Source organism: Drosophila miranda, assembly GCF_003369915.1.
Source record: "Drosophila miranda strain MSH22 chromosome Y unlocalized genomic scaffold, D.miranda_PacBio2.1 Contig_Y1_pilon, whole genome shotgun sequence".
Classification (NCBI taxonomy): domain Eukaryota; kingdom Metazoa; phylum Arthropoda; class Insecta; order Diptera; family Drosophilidae; genus Drosophila; species Drosophila miranda.
In genome coordinates, this window is record NW_022881603.1 from 11,929,804 (window position 1) to 11,948,732 (window position 18,929).

The 18,929-nt window shown below is 43.9% G+C and overlaps 4 protein-coding genes and 1 pseudogene across 4 annotated transcripts in view; 4 read left to right on the forward strand and 1 right to left on the reverse strand.

Annotated features, from left to right (window-relative positions):
- Positions 1-197: 197 nt before the first annotated feature.
- On the reverse strand, positions 198-3,686 carry LOC117190966 (annotated as a pseudogene).
- A 1,604-nt stretch (positions 3,687-5,290) lies between these two features.
- On the forward strand, positions 5,291-8,923 carry LOC117191418 (diacylglycerol O-acyltransferase 2-like). Its single transcript, XM_033396291.1, has 4 exons — positions 5,291-5,627; positions 5,690-5,889; positions 5,958-6,060; positions 8,884-8,923. Exons 1-4 carry the CDS (start codon positions 5,305-5,307, stop codon positions 8,921-8,923), a joined length of 666 nt encoding a protein of 221 aa, XP_033252182.1. The 5' UTR covers positions 5,291-5,304.
- Positions 8,607-10,592, forward strand: LOC117190967 (diacylglycerol O-acyltransferase 2-like). Its single transcript, XM_033395955.1, is given in 6 exon segments — positions 8,607-8,829; positions 9,282-9,575; positions 9,632-9,729; positions 9,790-10,032; positions 10,095-10,294; positions 10,358-10,592. Coding segments are annotated over 5 exon segments (828 nt in total). The 5' UTR covers positions 8,607-8,829; positions 9,282-9,446; the 3' UTR covers positions 10,516-10,592.
- Positions 10,593-12,150: 1,558 nt separating this feature from the next.
- The window catches only part of LOC108158650 (MAP/microtubule affinity-regulating kinase 3), an 83,952-nt gene continuing 77,173 nt past the window's right edge, over positions 12,151-18,929 (forward strand). Inside the window, exon 1 of the mRNA XM_033394531.1 lies at positions 12,151-12,771. The gene's annotated coding sequence lies outside the window, so the exon portion shown is untranslated. The remainder of the gene's footprint in view (positions 12,772-18,929) is intronic.
- On the forward strand, positions 13,369-17,056 carry LOC108158659 (meiotic recombination protein W68). Its single transcript, XM_017291156.2, is given in 3 exon segments — positions 13,369-15,792; positions 15,794-15,939; positions 16,002-17,056. Coding segments are annotated over 3 exon segments (987 nt in total). The 5' UTR covers positions 13,369-15,571; the 3' UTR covers positions 16,622-17,056.

Sequence of the window (18,929 nt, forward strand, 5' to 3'; positions counted from 1 at the left end):
GAAGGGGTTTTTGTACTGATATTTTTAAAATTTTGATAGCATTCACGAGCTGAACGAGCAATGTCCAAAGTGGCCCAAACAATTATATCTACACACCATTGAAGAATCGAATCAAAAGTTTTGGGAATGATTAGAATTGATTTAGCTGCGAGGAGCACTTGCCCGCAAAGCTGATGACAGAAATGGCACAGCAATGATTGGAGCCTCAGGTTCTCTTGAATCTGATTTCAATGTTTATTTCAAATAAGAGGTAATCTACTCGTAGCTGCTTCTCAGCGTTGCCTGCATTTGATTCATATCATATCATATTGCACATTAAATTTTCGTACTTAATGAACTTCATTTCGTCTGATGTTATCCCACTAGTTCAAAGGCTCCAAGTAAGTCTCTTCATCCTTGGGCAGCTCCTGCTCCTGCACCCCTTTGCTACTGTGCAGGATGCCACATGCCTCTGGCTCGGGCTGTGTTTCTGCCTTTGACTTGGACTTGGCTTCTGCTTGCTTCTGCAGGCGAAGCGGCATTTCGTTGGTGGCCAGAATCATCCCGCCCAGACGCTCTTTGAGACCAGTGAATGTGGGTCTGTGGGAGGGTATCGAGCTCCAGCAGCTCTTCATCAGACCGAACCTAGAGAAGTGGACAAAAGCCAGTTGGCAGTGGAGATTCAATAGAGTTTAGTCAGACATACATTTCGTGTGTGCAGCCCTCCGGCCGCTTCATGCGGTGGCCCTGGCGCAGCATCTGGAGCAGGTCGCCGGGCGATACAGATGGATAGGGCATTCCGCCGAGGGTCATAATCTCATAGAGCATCACACCAAAGGACCAACTGAAAGAAGTAAGGAATCAGCGGAAAAGTAAACGATCTGCTGTTAAAGGCTGCTTACACATCGCTCTGACTGGTGTACACCTGATGGGTGAGTGACTCCAGGGCCAGCCACTTGATGGGCAACTTTCCGCTGACTCCGCTCTTGCGATAGACGTTCTCGTGGTAAACATCGCGACTGAGCCTGCAAGAGAGAGGGCCTAGGACTTCGAGAAGGGAACACTACGCCTCAAGGACACTCACCCAAAGTCGGCTATCTTGATGCTACGGTCAACACAACACAGGGAGATCAACACATTGCGTGCTGCCAGGTCGCGGTGGACCACTTTGTTCTGCGCCAGGAACTCCTGAAATGCAAGAGATAGGATATTTTGAGCGCCACTTGATCACCAATAGAAATCTGTTCTAATCCCTCACCATGCCGACGGCGACCTGCTGGGCGATATCCAACAAATCCGCGTACTTGAGTGGCGCTCGTTGGGGACTTAGCTTAGGGTCTGCTCGCGAATCAAAGTATTCCTTGTTTTCGAAGGTTCGCTTAGTCTCTGTCCCTTCCCCTTTCTCTGGATCGACTTGCTGGATCTTCGACTCTTCCGAAAGTGGTGGCAGGGTCATGCTACTTCCAATGTTTTCAATGTCATCGAGTCCGTAGGACTTGTTGTCTGCTGCATTGGTGAATCTTGCGAGAGAGTAGGTCTCCACGCGGTTGCTGGTGCGCGTCTGATCTGCGTCGGACTCCTCCTCCACTGTTGACAGCATGGAACAGTTGAGCCCACGATGCCCACGATGTTGGGATGCTTGCCCACCGCCTTAAGCATCTGGATCTCACACTTGAACGCATACACATCCTCCTCGTTGGGCTCATCTGTCAGGAAGATAGGCACATCATTTCTCGGCTGGAAAGGAGCTCAGGGCAGCACCCTTTCTCACCTTTCAGCAGCTTGACGGCCACCTGTCGCTTCTTGTACACGCCGCGACGCACCAGGCCAAAGGCACCCTCGCCCAGCACATCCAGCAGGAGCACGGTATGCGGCTCCACCTCCAGGTCATCAACAAAGTCAAAGCTCTCGTTGGCCGAGAGAGTGACCAACAGTCCGATACTGTCTATCAGTGAGAGATGGAAGTTGTTCTGATTGGCCTTCTCCTTCGACTCCATGTCCATGGCCTGGGCGTCCTGACGATTGCGCTTGCAGAACGTCAGTGAGCACAGAATGATGATGCAGAAGACGGGGACAATGACAAATACCATGAGCTTGATCAGATTTCCCTCTATCAAAATGAAGTTATCCCATCAGTTATACGATTGCGACTTGACCTGAATACTCCTCACCCTTCAGCCACTCGTCGCGAGGCGCCTTGTCCAGCAACACTCCAGAGGCATTCCTGCCGCCCGCCGTATGGGCCACCAAGTGCACCTCAAAGCTGGATCCCAGCACCTTAATCATGGGAATGAAGCAGTAGCTCGCATTCCCGTCCAAAGTGAAGTTCGCCTCTTGGCTTTCCAGGTGCAGGTCGAGGATGTGAAGTGTGTAGTAATCGGGCAGGTGGCTGGGCCGCTGCCAGCTGACTTTCAGTGCCAGTGTGTTATCTAAATACTGCTCCTGTGTCACGGATAGATTTGACGGTTGGTTGGTGCTGTCGGAGGATAGGATAAGTGGGATATAATAACCGACTTCTTAGGATTGGTATGCTTACCGCAGAGCGTGTAGTTGAAGTGATGCCAGTCCAGACAATTTGGAGCCTGCACCACCAACCACTTCAGGTCGCTCTCCAGCATGTTTAAGTAGTTCACTGTCCGCACGCCCACCATGTACTGCTCCCCGAACTTCAGGCTGTCGATGGTGTGTCTGTACAGTCGACGCGGCTGTGGATGGCAGGTTATGGTGATTATGGGGCCATAGGCATATGATTCGCCTACAATCCTGCTACTTGCATCGCGAAACTCCAATTGCATAGGGTGATCCATTGTCACGCTTTCTGTTGAATAATACACCAGATCGAAGAAACAGTTGCGGTCTGGAGAAGCAAACAATTGTGACGCGGCGGATGAGACAATAAAAAGCACCCACCTGCAGAGGGCTGCCACTCTATCTCGGCGGCAATATGTTTCCCATCTTCCTGGGGCTGTACAAATCCAAGCAGCTTCACGGCACCCATCTTGCTGGGCTGATAGCCACGCCTCAGGGTGCCAAATGTTTTTTCGTTGGCTATCACGGAGTAGCTGCCATCGCTGTGCACAGCCAGAGCGGTAATGTTGTGCTCAGTGTAGGCTTCCAGTGAGTGCAGGACCAGGAAGTTGTCATCTGAGCATTCGTTGAGCAAAGAACGCTAATACGTCTTCCACTCACCAGAAAGAGCTTTGACTCCACAATGTCCTCACTGACAGCATTCACTTTGATGGTGTACGTGGCGTTTGGTGTCTGGCCCAGCTCCAACCTGCTGTGCTGCACTCAATCTATGCGGAAGGCCAGCATCGACTCTGTGCGACATACCATCTTCAGCTGGTAGTTCTCCTGGATTCTGCGCACCGTTGCGGGTGCATAGTCGCTGGCCTCGTTCTCCCTGCAGATCTTGAAGCACTCAAGAAAGTTCTGCAAAAAGACATCCAGGTCGTTGAATAGATTAGCGTTTCAGTAATCCCCTGGGGCAGCTCACTTTTGTTTCTTCCAGACAGCGCTGGGTGCAGGCGGACACCGTGAGGAGCGTCTTGTCCTCTGAGATCTGGCTCATCAGCAGCAGTTCTCCTCGGTTGCTGCCAATCGTCAGCCAAAAGAGAAACACGTATTTGACATAGAAAATCATCATTTTGTTATTCCTGTTCGATTTCTTCAGTTCTTTTTGTACAATGTATACGTATATGTATGCAAAATATACAATTTTTTTCTTCGAGCTGCTTAATGGGCTTTCTTTCCGTGCAGTTCACGCAACGGTTATTGCACTTTTTATTATGCACTTTGGCACATCAATCCATTGCCGTGCGGCCCTTCAGTTAATGCTGGATTACTCTGCCCAATCTATAATTGATAAAGGAATTAATTATTGGCGAAATCTCAACCGCCGCACACCGATTATCCAGCTAGAGTGAAGTCGCGAGAGTGAGACGGCAGTGAAGCAGCGGGAGCAGCGAAAACGAATGATAAAGGCGGTGGATAGCAGAATGGAATACATTTTATTCTATTTTGTTTTGTGCTGCTTCGATGTCTGTCCCATGCATTTAAAATGAAATGCAAAATTCGAACGTTTCTCTTCGATGACGGGGGATTGGGCAACTGATCGACGCCATAGAGCAACGGAATATGTACACCCGCACACCCAAATCAGCGGAGAAGCAGATAGATGGAATGTGCCAGGAATCTCTGCTCTTGATTGCATACATTACCTTTTACTATTTCATGTTATGTTATTTTTTCGTTCCGGCAGTGTTTCTATGGCCTATGACCAGTATATCAGACTTCAATTATAGAACAGTGGGATTTCAGAGGAACCTCTTTTATGTTTTATTTATAAAATTACAGTTCTTTGGGACGGCGAATATCTGTTAATTCGAACTGTTTTCGAAAAAGTCGATAAATGATTTTTCGAACTACATTTTTATGATATCGATTCCTAGGCAAATGCAGCTCAGTGAACGCAGGAGTGCCGCCTAAATTTAAAATACCTACATCCATTAAAAAACACACTTTGCCTGAAAATGTATCTGCAGGCATTGGATATTTGAATTGGCAAATAGGAATAGCAAAATGTTTTACATACATTCACTGGTGTTTCGCTCTTTATTAATATATTTTAGTTATAAAAGTATATCAAATTACGTTCCCTAATCCACTTGTAGCATCTTAACTATGTATATTAAAGTAGTTCCCATCAAAATCTATCCTGAACATGATTCAATAATCTCAATCGACGCCACATAATTTGATTTCAACAAACCCAAGTGCCCAATAAATGGGCTCCTCTCAAAGTTCCGCCGGTCCGGCGTTTGCAGACCATGATCACGGCACTCTTCACCATGTCGTTCTTCGTGCTCTTGTTTTCTACTTACTTGTTTGTTGTCGGTTCACTGGTGAGATAATCCTTCATATACATAGCTCTCTTTGGGTCAGTATTGTATATATGTAGATCTATCCTCTAGATCTATGCTGGACTCATTCTGCGCAGCTTGATACTGATCTACTTGGTCTATATGTATTTGGACCACAAGAGAACCCACTCCATCATTGACAGCAATGGGCAAGTCCATAATCCTAACGGATAAACAGTACATATTCCTAATACTAATACTCCATAGATGGATGCTAAACCGAACCAATACCCTGTATCGGAGCTATCGCAACTACTTTCCCGTGGAACTAGTGAAGACAGCAGAGCCAGCTGCCTCACGGCATACTGGGGTAAGAGCGCTTGACAGGGACAATCTTATCTATAAATATTTTAAAATCGATTCGCTACTGATTTCCCGCAATAGAACTGGAATCGGGATCAACATGGGAGTGGAAATCTCCAAGTGGCTGGAACTGTTCCCCCAGATTTGGCCCAAGGTTGGCACTTTAGATCAGCACTTCCTTGTGCCATTTATGCGGGAGGTGCTGCGCGCCTGGGGGCTCGTGTCGGTGTCGAAAGAGGCCCTGATCCATATGTTAACTAAGTCGAATGACCCAAAGCATGCGGACAATCGCGATGGCTTCACATCCAATGCGTTGGCCATACTTGTGGGTGGCGCTCTAGAGGCCATGGACTCGCATCCTGGCCAATATATACTGACCCTGAAGAGCCGCAAGGGAATCGTCAAAATGGCCATAAGAACAGGGTAAGTGTATAAAGGAAGTAGCACATTGTTTAAATACGACAGTAACCTTGTTCCTGATGCAGTTCATCGATTGTGACCTCATTTTCCTTTGGGGAGGTGGACATATTCGATCAGTTGGCTAATCCGACGGACTCCCTACTCCGTCGCGTACAGTCTGTGGTGAAGAAACTGACGGGCGTTGCCCCGCTGATTCCAGTCGGTCGCGGTTTCTTCAATTATACCTTCGGCTTCCTTCCCCAGCGCCGTCACATCGTTCAAGTCGGTGAGTATCTGTAAAATGTATACAAGAATAAGATTTTTAAGGCCTAAACCATGATCTGAATCCTCCAGTCGGCGCCCCCATCGATGTGGTAAAGAGTGATCAACCGGATGCCGCCTATGTGGACAAGGTGCATGGCCAGGTCATGGAGGCTCTGGAAAAGATATTCGATCAGTACATTAAACTGGAAACATCAATAGATTTTTATACCCGATACTCAAAATGAGTATTGGGGTATATTAGATTTGTGGTAAAAGTGGATGTGGGTAACGTCCAGAAGGAATCGTTTCCGACCCCATAAAGTATATATATTCTTGATCAGCATCAATAGCCGAGTCGATTGAGCCCTGTCTGTGTGTCCGTCCGTCCGTCTGTCCGTCTGTCCGTCCCCTTCAGCGCCTAGTGCTCAAAGACTATAAGAGCTAGAGCAACGATGTTTTGGATCCAGACTTCTGTGATATGTCACTGCTACAAAAATATTTCAAAACTTCGCCCCGCCCACTTACGCCCCCACAAAGGACGAAAATCTGTGGCATCCACAATTTTAAAGATATGAGAAAACCAAAAACGTAGAATTGTAGAGAATGACCATATCTTTAAGACTGCGGAATCTGAATTGTATTATTATTATAGCCAGCATCAAGAAAACAATTTCAAGTTTTCTCGCCCTGTCTCTCTCTAACACACACGTAGCATAGGCGGCTTTGCTTAGAGTAAAACATTAGCGCCTAGATCTCAGAGACTACAAAAGCTAGAGCAACCAAATTTGGTATCCACACTCCTAATATATCGGACCGAGACGAGTTTGTTTCAAAATTTCGCCACACCCCCCTTCCGCCCCCGCAAAGGACGAAAATCTGGGGATATTCAAAAATCTCAGAGACTTTTAAGGCTAGAGTAACAAAATTTGGTATCCGCACTCCTGTTAGATCTTACTATAAAACGTGTATCTCAAAATTTCGCCCCACCCCCTTCCGCCCACACAAAGGACGAAAATCTGTTGCATCCACAATATTGCACATTCGAGAAAACTAAAAACGCAGAATCATAGATAATGACCATATCTATCAGATTGCTGTATCTGGATCAGATCAGATCATTTTTATAGCCAATAGGAACAAATCAATTTGCAGTGGCTACGCAGCGCCCGACGTCACGCTCAGACTGATTTTCTGTCTCTCTCTCACGCACTCTTTGTCGTGTCGTTTAATATTAGCGGCGTCTGCCGGAGGAGAGCCATACTGACTTAGTATCGGGTATAACCGTAGAGTTGCGGTCTCCGCAGCAACTCACAACGTTCCCCCTCGTTATACCCGATACTCAAAATGAGTATTGGGGTATATTAGATTTGTGGTAAAAGTGGATGTGTGTAACGTCCAAAAGGAATCGTTTCCGACCCCATAAAGTATATATATTCTTGATCAGCATCAACAGCCGAGTCGATTGAGCCATGTCTGTCTGTCCGTCTGTCCGTCCGTCCGTCTGTCCGTCTGTCCGTCCCTTCAGCGCCTAGTGCTCAAAGACTATAAGAGCGAGAGCAACGATGTTTTGGATCCAGACCTCTGTGATATGTCACTGCTACAAAAATATTTCAAAACTTCGCCCCGCCCACTTCCGCCCCCACAAAGGACGAAAATCTGTGGCATCCACAATTTCGACGATACGAGAAAACTAAAAACGCAGAATCGTAGAAGATGACTATATCTTTTAGAGTGCAAAATCTCAACCAGATCGTATTATTATTATAGCCAGAATCAAGAAAACAATTTAATTTTTTCTCGCCCTGTCTCTCTCTAACACACACGTAGCATAGCCGGCTTTGCTTAGAGTAAAACATTAGCGCCTAGATCTCAGAGACTATAAAAGCTAGAGCAACCAAATTTGGTATCCACACTCCTAATATATCGGACCGAGACGAGTTTGTTTCAAAATTTCGCCACACCCCCTTCCGCCCCCGCAAAGGATGAAAATCTGGGGATATTCACAAATCTCAGAGACTATTAAGGGTAGAGTAACCAAATTTGGTATCCGCACTCCTGTTAGATCTCACTATAAAACGTATATCTCAAAATTTCGCCCCACCCCCTTCCGCCTCCACAAAAGACGAAAATCTGTTGCATCCACAATATTGAGGATACGAGAAAACTAAAAACGCAGAATCATAGATAATGATCATATATATCAGATTGCTGAATCTGGATCAGATCAGATCATTTTTATAGCCAAAAGGAACAAATCAATTTGCACTGGCTACGCAGCGCCCGACGTCAGGCTCAGACTGATTTTCTGTCTCTCTCGCACGCACTCCTTGTCGTGTCGTTTAATATTAGCGGCGGCTGCCGGAGGAGAGCCATACTGACTTAGTATCGGGTATAACTGTAGAGTTGCGGTCTCCGCAGCAACTCACAACGTTCCCCCTCGTTTTCTTTGAAATAATGTGATCTTCAATCTACTTTAAAAGCATTTATTACGAGTATAAATACATACCTACCTACATATGTATATATATTTACTTATTCTTGAACTAACTATACCTATCGAAAGTCAACAATTATTATGTTAGCTATATCTCGGCTGGATTTTGACATGGCTCTGGCATACCTACATGTGTTTTGTAGCCTATAGCGCAAATTCTGTATAGTATACTAGTATAGTATACAGTATATAAATGACTCGCATATCGTGCACTACATTCAGCATTTGGCAGTTGTGCGCCAGCGTTTTCGGTTCTGTTTGTTCGTCGAATGCGAGAAAATTCTTGGCACGAGGTCAATAAATGAGCGAATCGTTGGCATAATTAACGTAGAACATGAATGACCGTGATTGAATTATACAAACTTTTCCACGTGCCAAACTCTCAGTCAATTTTCTTTTATGTGGCGCCCCCGTGAAATTGCAAACTGGAAAACAGGTTGTAATTACAGCACCACTTTTATATAAAGCGTGAGTACATATGTTACATGTGTATATCCAAAACTCGTAACATACATTTGACAGAATGCATGAAACTGAAGACGTGGAGTGGGATGAATACTAATCTAAAGGTCGAGAGGGGGAGAATGATAAAGACGAAAACGGACATGCCCATATCGAACCCATATCGAAATCGCAATCGCCCCGTACTCTTATCGGGGGGCCACTTTGAACCCCAAACATATAATTTGCCAGACGATGATTAAAATGCAGCCACTTCGAAACGACGCCTTTCACGTTAATAGATCGTATGCATTGATTGGTATACCAAATGGTAGGGAAGGGGTTCTTTAAAGGGTTGGATACACCAATGATGGCAAAAATCTTAGCTTAGTTAATGGGATTTAGAAAGAAGGACAGACCGAGACGAGTACCCGAGTAAGTGCTAACAAGTTTTTAATCTATTATTAACTTGTTAACAGCTGGGGGCGCCGAATTCGACCGCCCCCTGATAAGGATAAGTTCGAGTGTGTACATATTGTCCAATTGAAATCGTTTGTCGCCACTGAACTCTCATTCAGTCGCTGGAGTGCCGTTGAAAAGGCTTATTGTGTTGATTGTGGTCGGTCCGATCCGTAGCGAAAAATATGAAAATTGAATGGGCTCCTCTCAAAGTCCCGCCGCGCAGGCGTCTGCAGACCCTAGTCACGCTTCTGATCACGTTTACGTGCTTCATTCTGTCAATAACTGCCATTCCGATTATTGTGGCTTCGCTGGTAAGGCAAAAGATGTTTTTTTTCTTTGTCATAGCTATCATTGTCACTCCATTCAGATCTATGGTGGTCTGATTCTGCGCAGCTTGATACTCGTCTACTTGGTCTACATACTCTATGATCACAAGCGAAACAACTCCGTAATAGATGGAAATGGGTAAGTGTCGTCCACAACAGCCGTTTAAGATACAATAATCCCATTGAAAATCTCCCTTAGCTGGCTGTTGAACCGCTCTAATCGCCTGTATCGGCACTATCGCAACTACTTTCCCGTGGAACTGGTGAAAACAGCCGAGCTGCCACCAAACAAAAACTATATCTTGGCTAGCTTTCCGCACGGCATACTCGGGTAAGAATGTCGACAGATTGCCGCCCAAGAGGCCATGGACTCACATCCAGGGCAATACATTGTGACCCTAAAGAACCGCAAGGGATTCGTCAAAATGGCTATACGAACGGGGTGAGTAAATGTAGGAAGTGCATGCTTAAATATGGAACTATGTTACCTCCATTTTAATGCAGATCACCGATCGTTCCGACGTTTTCCTTTGGGGAGGTGGACATATTCGATCAGGTGCCCAATCCCCCGAATTCCCTGGTCCGTCGAGTGCAGACTGCGGTGAAACAGCTTACGGGCATATCACCTCTGATTCCAGTGGGTCGTGGAATCTTCAACTATTCCTTTGGCTTCCTGCCAAATAGATGTCGCATTGTACAAGTTGGTGAGTATCATGTGGGAGTATATTGTAGGGGAATGCTTGAACTAATGTATTGAATTTACGCAGTGGGCGCCCCCATCAATGTGGTGAAAAGTGATCAGCCTGATGCCGCCTATGTGGACAAGGTGCATGGCCAGGTCATGGAGGCTCTGGAAAAGATGTTCGAAAAGTACAAGAAGAAATATATTCTGAACTCAAAGAACACCAGGCTGGTCATCAATTAAACGGGAAAATGTTCTATAAGTATGTCGACGAAATGTGATCTTAGTTCCACTTGCATTTAATATAAACCTAAATTCGTTATTGTTCTTTAATTCGAAATGAAAGGTGGGCGCGAAGTAAATCGAAGAGCTGCCATTCCTGGGTGATAGGGAGAACTTAACTGGCGGTGAAGGATAGATTTTATGATGGCAGGTTGATTCGGTAGTTTAATGAGGGTTAATTTGGAAAAAACACCGGCAGTTTAAGTAAAACGGAGGGCAAAGCAAAAACACGTCTGGTCACTGCAAAAGGTCAAAATAAGCTACGAATAAGTTCCTCTAATCGCACAAAAATATCACCGACAAATATATTATCAGCACATCGCAGCATATATCGATGTATTGTATCAATTCATCCCATCCCTAATTGGTGGTTGCATTATTTACGGTATACTGTTCCATATATTTTGACATCGAAATTGAGTTGAAAGTATACTTATTTATCATTAATCTTTTACATTTGCATTCATATCTTGGTCACTCATTCACTTTCAAACAATTTCTCTTTGCCGCGCCCTACTCGTATTCAGTTGATAGTATCGATGGCCGAACTTGAATCGTTTACGGTTCTCTTTGAACCGGTAGGCAACAATTCCAATTCCATGCACAATGTTGCGGGCAACATTAATTTTTAAACAGTGTTTTAGTCAAAATACAATACATGCGAGTACTTAAAAGTAGTTAATCTTGTAGGAAATTTATTAATCTATAGGATAAAATTATGTGGGCAGGGCTGAAGGTTTTAGTTAGCCAGCATTACTCAACAGAATATCAAAATTGAGCAATTTCCCTTACGTGTTATTTGTTTCACCTATTTCGCTAAAACCTTTTTTTTTAGACAAAACCCATTAAAAGCAAGTATTTAAAATAAACCAGTCAAGTAGAAAATTGATTCATTAATCGTATAAAATTATGTGAGCATGGCTGAGAGATTTATCTAGCTCGTAATATTTGTCGGAATATCAAAAACGAGGATTATGTAAAATAGAACTTGAATTCGCCACTAGATAGTTTTGAATAGAATGATTCAAAAAATCGATGGTTTGAAATCCGAAATCCTTATTTTGTACATCGGGGATGGTGGCAAGGCTGAGCGATCTTAAAATATCAAAAGCCCTATTTTTATTTCTCTTGCGAAAAAAAACAGACCTGCCTGCCAACATGTGAACATTGATCTACTTATGCGATCGTGCTACTTTCAAAAGCCCTAACTTCAAATCATTCTTGGCTCAAGCAGTCTTGCACCGCTAAATTTAAGCAGTGGGCATAGGTGTAGGTGTCGTTGAAGAATGTGACATGCCTTAACCATTGTCGAACTCGCATTGTCAGTTACAATAACACCCAGAACCTTTCGCAATGAGTTGGCTATGTTTTCGAATGAATAAAGGGATCTTCAAGTTTTTCGGTTGACACCACTGCACTTTTCAAAACCAAAGTAGAGATGGGGAAGCGACCGATAAGAACTCAATAGTATGAATAGTAGCAAAACCATCGATAGTAGCAACTAGCACCAAAACATCGATACTATCGATAGTGCCATCGATAGTTTGACACCTATAATTTGTTGCTGGCAAATTGAATGTGCTTATAAAAAAAATAGTAATATTTAACAGAATTGTGTGTGTGTCGGACAATCGGCGAATAGCACTTGTGCCCCCTAGCGCAGTTGACAAAATAGCTGTCACCCAATTCCCAATATCAAGTTACCCATCACATCATCTTGGATATGTACATATGTACATAGCCTACGAAGGGCAGAGCAGAAGAAAATTCGTGGCCAACAAGAGTGGTGTCAATCGCTGTAATTTTGTGAAAATTCGGAGACCGTCTCGGTGATATCGTAATAACAAAAGGCAATAAATAGAAAGAAAAATCTGATTGAAAACCAGAGCCAGCGCTACTGCTGCTGCGAGCGAGCGAGTGAGTGTGTGAGCGAGTGAGAAAGATATGTATTGCATTTGCATTTCGTTGTGTGTGTCCGTTGTCGTCTCTTTCGACTCTGTTCGGTAAAAGCCGGCCTTTCCACCGAAACCACTTTGTGCGTGAAAATCGGAAAGGAAAAGAAAGGAGAAAAATTAAATAATAATACATAACATCGATGGAAAGAGTCTGCGCTGATAAAGCACTGTGCCTGACTCCCCGAAACCCCAAAAGAGAGCAGAAGCAGCAAACGCCTAAACACTTCTTTGCCTCGGTCCGATCGGAAATTTAATTTTATTGGTAAGTATAAGAAGAGAGCGCCTCACCGCTCAGCGCCGCGCCGCTCTGCTCCGCGCAGTCGGACGGATGGGATGGCGAGTCGGAGCAGCCAGCGCCAGCAAATCAATACTTTAAGGGGCTGCCATTCCGTTTCATTAGTTTTTCTTTCCCATTCGTTGGCAGTACTAGCCCCCGCCTTGTCCGCCAGCAACACCGCCCCCGCTTCCGCCCAGCTATAAAAGCGCTGCTGAGTGTTTGTGAGTGTATGTGTGTGTGTGCTCTGTAACAACGAGTACAATTTTCTGCACATACGAAAAAAAGAAAGACCGAATAAAGAAAGAAATTCACATTAATTTATGTACAAGTGTCTCCCTCCGTGTCCATCTCTGTGTACGTGTACGTGTGCGTGAGTGTGAGCGGTGCGAGTGTTTTGCGTTAATTTTTAAAAAACAGTTGTTTGGCAGAAAGGGAATTTTCGGTGCTTGTATTTTTAGACCACAAGCTCCCGTACTTAAATTATTTATAACCCACTCGAACGTTTCCACGCAATGATTTACGCGATAAACGCTTACGAAGCATAAGTGTTCCCAAAACGAAACCCATTGGGGAAATGTAAGTTTACATATGCACATATCTACTATATCTACAGACGTTTCTATATACTTGCTTACGTATGTACGTCAGATATATATATACATGTATGTACCAATTTACAGCTGCGCCGAAAAAAATAGCACCAGGGGACTAATGTTTCTATATTGACGGATTTAGCTTAAACAATGGTTCTAATGAACGTTGTTAAGACTAATATGTAAACTTTAAGGTATAATTTATCGTATCCCAGAGCACTGGTATAATTTGCAAACTCCAAATGAAAATATTTGAAAAGAGAAGAATTTTATCAGAAATTTTGGCACCAACAAAAATAGCACCAATTTAAAAAGAAATCAAAAAACTATAAAATACAAGGAAACTTTCAAAATTTTTTTGTAAAATATGGTTCTTTAGTTGTATTTAAAGGTTGGCGTTTTGTTGTAAAGCCTTTGGCAGCAACAACAGCAGCTCAACATATTGGCATTAAAGCTCACCTAATTTTCGCATCTTTTCCTTGGGATATTGATCCACGAATCATGCAGGATACCCCAAAGATCTTTATTGCTCTTTGGTTCCGCACTAGCAACATATTTTTTAATCTGACCCAAAATATTAGCAATGGGGCTCAAGTCTGGAGACTGAACAGGCCAATCCATTGCACTAAGAGAATTGTGCTCGAACCACTTTCGAGCTCTCTTTCTAGATCGTTTTGCGTCATTTTCCTGCTGGAAAATATTGACATAGACAAGTTGATCCATAATGGGGTTGTGCCATGTATTGGGTCACCTGCCTAGTACGAAAATCATGCCCATACGATTTTTCTTGCTTTTCTATGTCAAATTAATTTACATGTGAGTCAGGGGGTTGTATTCTGCATTCGGTAGTCGTTTCACACAAGAACAAGACCCTTTTACACCAAAAAATAAATTTTGCCTTTAGTCGGACCACAGGATGTTTCTCCATTTTCTTTGGCCCAAATTTAGAGCTCTTTTGCATACCAAAATTTTTTTGCCCTATGCCTTCCCGTGAGAAGTGGAATTTTCCTCGGACTACGAGTACCAATTTTACATTCTTGTAAACAAGATCTAACTTTCCTGGTACTTGCCGATTTTGTAAGATCCTTGCTTTAGCTCTGTGGCCGACTTAAATGGGTCCACCTTGCTCTCACGAACCAGTAGTTTTACCAGAAATGGGAATATCGCGGCCTTTCTTCCACGTGTTTCTTGTTGGAAACATATTTCAAAGCATTGCTAATCATTTCTTTTGAACAACCGACAATTTGCCCCACCTTAGCACAGGTCCTGCCTTCTGAAATGAAAGTTATGATCCTTTGGCTTTTTTCTTCACTTTAGTGCTTTCCAAGACCCATAACTACTTAAATTTTGTAACTTTCTTGTCACAATCACCTAAAGCCACCGATTTTTAATTCAGTCAAGAACTTAAAATATCAAGAAGCTCAGAAAAGTATAAGCTTTTACATAAAACAGTTACTGGTGCTATTTTTGTTGGTGCTCCATTTCGCTCCTCTTTCGCAAAATTGCCTAATGTGATAAGAACCGTTAGAATTGAGAGAGTAAGTACACTTCTCTCAGAGAAGAGACACATAAAGCTACATGATATTATAGTAAAGTCCAGTAAATGTTGGACAGTAGTCTTGTTTTGAAGGAATAAAGACGGTCGTCCCTACTGGTGCTATTTTTTTCGGCGCCACTGTATATAGGGTGGGCGTGTGACGACCCGACCCGACCCGACCCCGTCCTGCTTATCCCACAACCATTGTTCCGGCTATTGAAAAAAACCCGAATTGATGGGATAAATAATTGATTGACCCTTAAATTCTCCGTATTCAGATACGGGGGCGTGGCCAGGAAAAAAAACACAGCTGTTGCGATTGTAAATCCATTTACTTATCCAAAAAAAAAACAAGTACCATTTCCAAAAAGAAGAGACGAAAAGTCTGCAAAGAACAAGGAAAACCAGTTTTGAGCCAAGTTTATCAAAGTTAACATATGAATACAAGTGTAAACCATCGAAAAAAGTTATTAATATTAAGATTAAACAATAGTTTAATGTAAATAAGGAAAGTAATTGAGTGCCATCTTTGAAACAATTTTGTGTAAGTTCCTTAGATTTTAATTCATCTTTAAGCGAGGTAACAAGCAAGGTAACAAGATAATATCTAAGATTAAAGATCCACCATTGAGGATAAGTTCATTGAAAGCAGGAAATGAGCGGCGATGTTGAGGGGATTGTGGTGCGACTTTTGGCCAGCCTGGTGCTCCACGGTGATGCCACGTTCATGGTACCCCGAATGGGTCCGGTATCGAGAGATTCTGGGAACGGAAACGGATATCGCCGAGTGTCGTAAACCAATCGACGGAGTCGCCATCGCTTCTGTCTGGTGGTGTACATCCTGGCCAAGATTCACCGGCAGCAGGTGAACGGCGGCCCCCGTTCGGGGGCTCTACTACTGCGATCCCCAGCTGATACGGACGCAGCGGCACATTGCCGCAGCCAGACTGGACGTCTGTCATATGCTGAACACGTCGCCTACTCGCTTGGGGGTGCTCTCCGCCTCCAAGTGTCTAATGGCAGGTGAGTCGTGGTAGCTAGGCGATACGCTCTGCTCATGCTGATCTTTTCTTGATCTCTTGCAGGCGACATACGTATGCTCATGACCAACGGAGATGTCTTGGACTGCAGCGTATATAGCGGGGCTACCACAGACACCGAGAAGGTGGAACGCATTGTCACCCAGGCGGACTTTGCGCTGGTCGTCGAAAAGGAGTCTGTCTTCGAGAGCCTGCTGGCACGCGATCTGTTCGGCACCTTCGGTCGCCGCTGCATCCTGGTGACCGGCAAGGGCTACCCGGACTGCAGCACGCGGCGCATCGTTCACCGGCTATCCACAGAGTGCCACTTGCCGGCCTACATACTCGTCGACGCCGATCAGTTCGGCATTGAGATAATGCTCGTCTATCGCCTCGGGTCGCAGTCCATGAGCTTCACATCGGGAGACCTCGCCACGCCTACGCTACGGTGGATTGGCCTCCACCCCTCCGAGATAACGGCCCTATCCAGCGGTGCGGCTGCCCTTGGCAGTGGGGATAACAAGAAAATCGATGACATACTCGCCCGCGACTACATTGGCCCTGGAGTGCGACAGGAGCTGCGTTCGCTGCAGCAGATTCAGCAGAAGGCCGAAATCGAGAGTGTCATTGACTACCTGTCCACCGACTACATTCCGAACAAAATAAATCGGAATTTATTTCTATAGACTCCTCGAGAGACCTCTCTGGAAAACTCAAAATCCAAAATGAACAGTGTTTCAGTAAAATGCATTGAAAATGTATACCAATATTCTTTAAAATTGTTAGAGGTCTGAAAGGCAATGAATAACTACATTCAAACCATACGATTATGAATATTGTTATTAATTTCTTCATATATCTATGACTTCAATTACTGAACTTGTAGCTGTATGTACTACTGATTTATTAGTTCAATTCAATATTAATTTTTGTAAAAACAAATCTGGCTGACTTCCAAAGCATAAATTCAAAATTGGCACAAACTTAAACGAAAACTCAATGGTAACTCTGTAAATATCAATAACCAACAGAAATTTCCAATACTTAGTAAATGAATAATTCATTTTCAATAACAAAAACACTGTAAAATAGTTTTAAAGAGTAATTTCTTTATAAAGATAATCATAACGAGGGGGAACGTTGTGAGTTGCTGCGGAGACCGCAACTCTACATTTATACCCGATACTTAGTCAGTATGGCTCTCCTCCGGCAGACGCCGCTAATATTAAACGACACGACAAAGAGTGCGTGCGAGAGAGACAGAAAATCAGTCTGAGCGTGACGTCGCCGCTGCGTGGCCACTGCAAATTGATTTCCTGCTTTTGCGGAGACCGCAAATCTACATTTATACCCGATACTTAGTCAGTATGGCTCTCCTCCGGCAGACGCCGCTAATATTAAACGACACGACAAAGAGTGCGTGCGAGAGAGACAGAAAATCAGTCTGAGCGTGACGTCGACACTGCGTGGCCACTGCAAATTGATTTCCTGCTTTTGGCTACAAAAATGATCCGATCTCTTCCAGATTCAGCAATCTGATAGATATGGTCATTATCTATGATTCTGCGTTTTTAGTTTTCTCGAAAGTGCAATATTGTGGATGCAACAGATTTTTGTCCTTTGGGGTGGCGGAAGGGGGTGGGGCGAAATTTTGACATATACGTTTTATAGTGAGATCTAACAAAAGTGCGGATACCAAATTTGGTTACTCTAGCCTTAATAGTCTCTGAGATTTGTGGATGCCCCAGATTTTCGTCCTTTGCGGGGGCGGAAGGGGGGGTGGCGAAATTTGGACACGAAACGGTCAAGGTCCGATATCACAGGAGTGTGGATACCAAATTTGGTTGCTCTGGCTCTTATTGGTTCTGAGATCCTTGAACTCATATTTTGCAATTGGCAAAACCGACCATGAAACCTGTGTGTTAGAGAGAGACAGAGCGAGAAAGAATGAAATTGTTTTCTTGATTCTGGCTATAATAATTATACGATCTGGTTGAGATTTTACATTCTAGAACATATAGTCATCCTCTACGATTCTGCGATACTCATTTTGAGTATCGGGTATAAAAATGGCATTACTGAACGAGAAGTGGATTTTGATGTTGATTATTGAATGCAAAATTGGCAAAACTGTAACAAGAGAATATCTATATTTCGGTAGACATATAATTTTTAGTTGGCTATTTTTTATACCCGATACTCAAAATGAGTATTGGGGTATATTAGAGTTGTGGTAAAAGTGGATGTGTGTAACGTCCAGAAGGAATCGTTTCCATAAAGTATATATATTCTTGATCAGCATCAATAGCCGAGTCGATTGAGCCCTGTCTGTCTGTCCGTCCGTCCGTCTGTCCGTCTGTCCGTCTGTCCGTCCCCTTCAGCGCCTAGTGCTCAAAGACTATAAGAGCTAGAGCAACGATGTTTTGGATCCAGACTTCTGTGATATGTCACTGCTTCAAAAATATTTCAAAACTTCGCCCCGCCCACTTCCGCCCCCACAAAGGACGAAAATCTGTGGCATCCACAATTTTAAAGATATGAGAAAACCAAAAACGTAGAATTGTAGAGAATGACCATATCTTTAAGACTGCGGAATCTGAATTGTATCGTATTATTATTATAGCCAGCATCAAGAAAACAATTTAATTTTTTCTCGCCCTGTCTCTCTCTAACACACACGTAGAATAGGCGGCTTTGCTTAGAGTAAAACATTAGCGCCTAGATCTCAGAGACTACAAAAGCTAGAGCAACCAAATTTGGTATCCACACTCCTAATATATCGGACCGAGACGAGTTTGTTTCAAAATTTCGCCACACCCCCTTCCGCCCCCGCAAAGGACGAAAATCTGGGGATATTCAAAAATCTCAGAGACTATTAAGGCTAGAGTAACCAAATTTGGTATCCGCACTCCTGTTAGATCTTACTATAAAACGTGTATCTCAAAGTTTCGCCCCACCCCTTCCGCCCACACAAAGGACGAAAGTCTGTTGCAT

Coding starts and splice junctions, on each gene's coding strand:
- LOC117191418 (XM_033396291.1), top strand. CDS start 5,305: ATGGGAGTGGAAATCTCCAAGTGGCTGGAACTGTTCCCCCAGATTTGG. Junction 5,890..5,957: donor CCGTCACATCGTTCAAGTCG/GTGAGTATCTGT, acceptor TGAATCCTCCAG/TCGGCGCCCCCATCGATGTG. Junction 6,061..8,883: donor CTGGAAAAGATATTCGATCA/GTACATTAAACT, acceptor TACATTTGACAG/AATGCATGAAACTGAAGACG.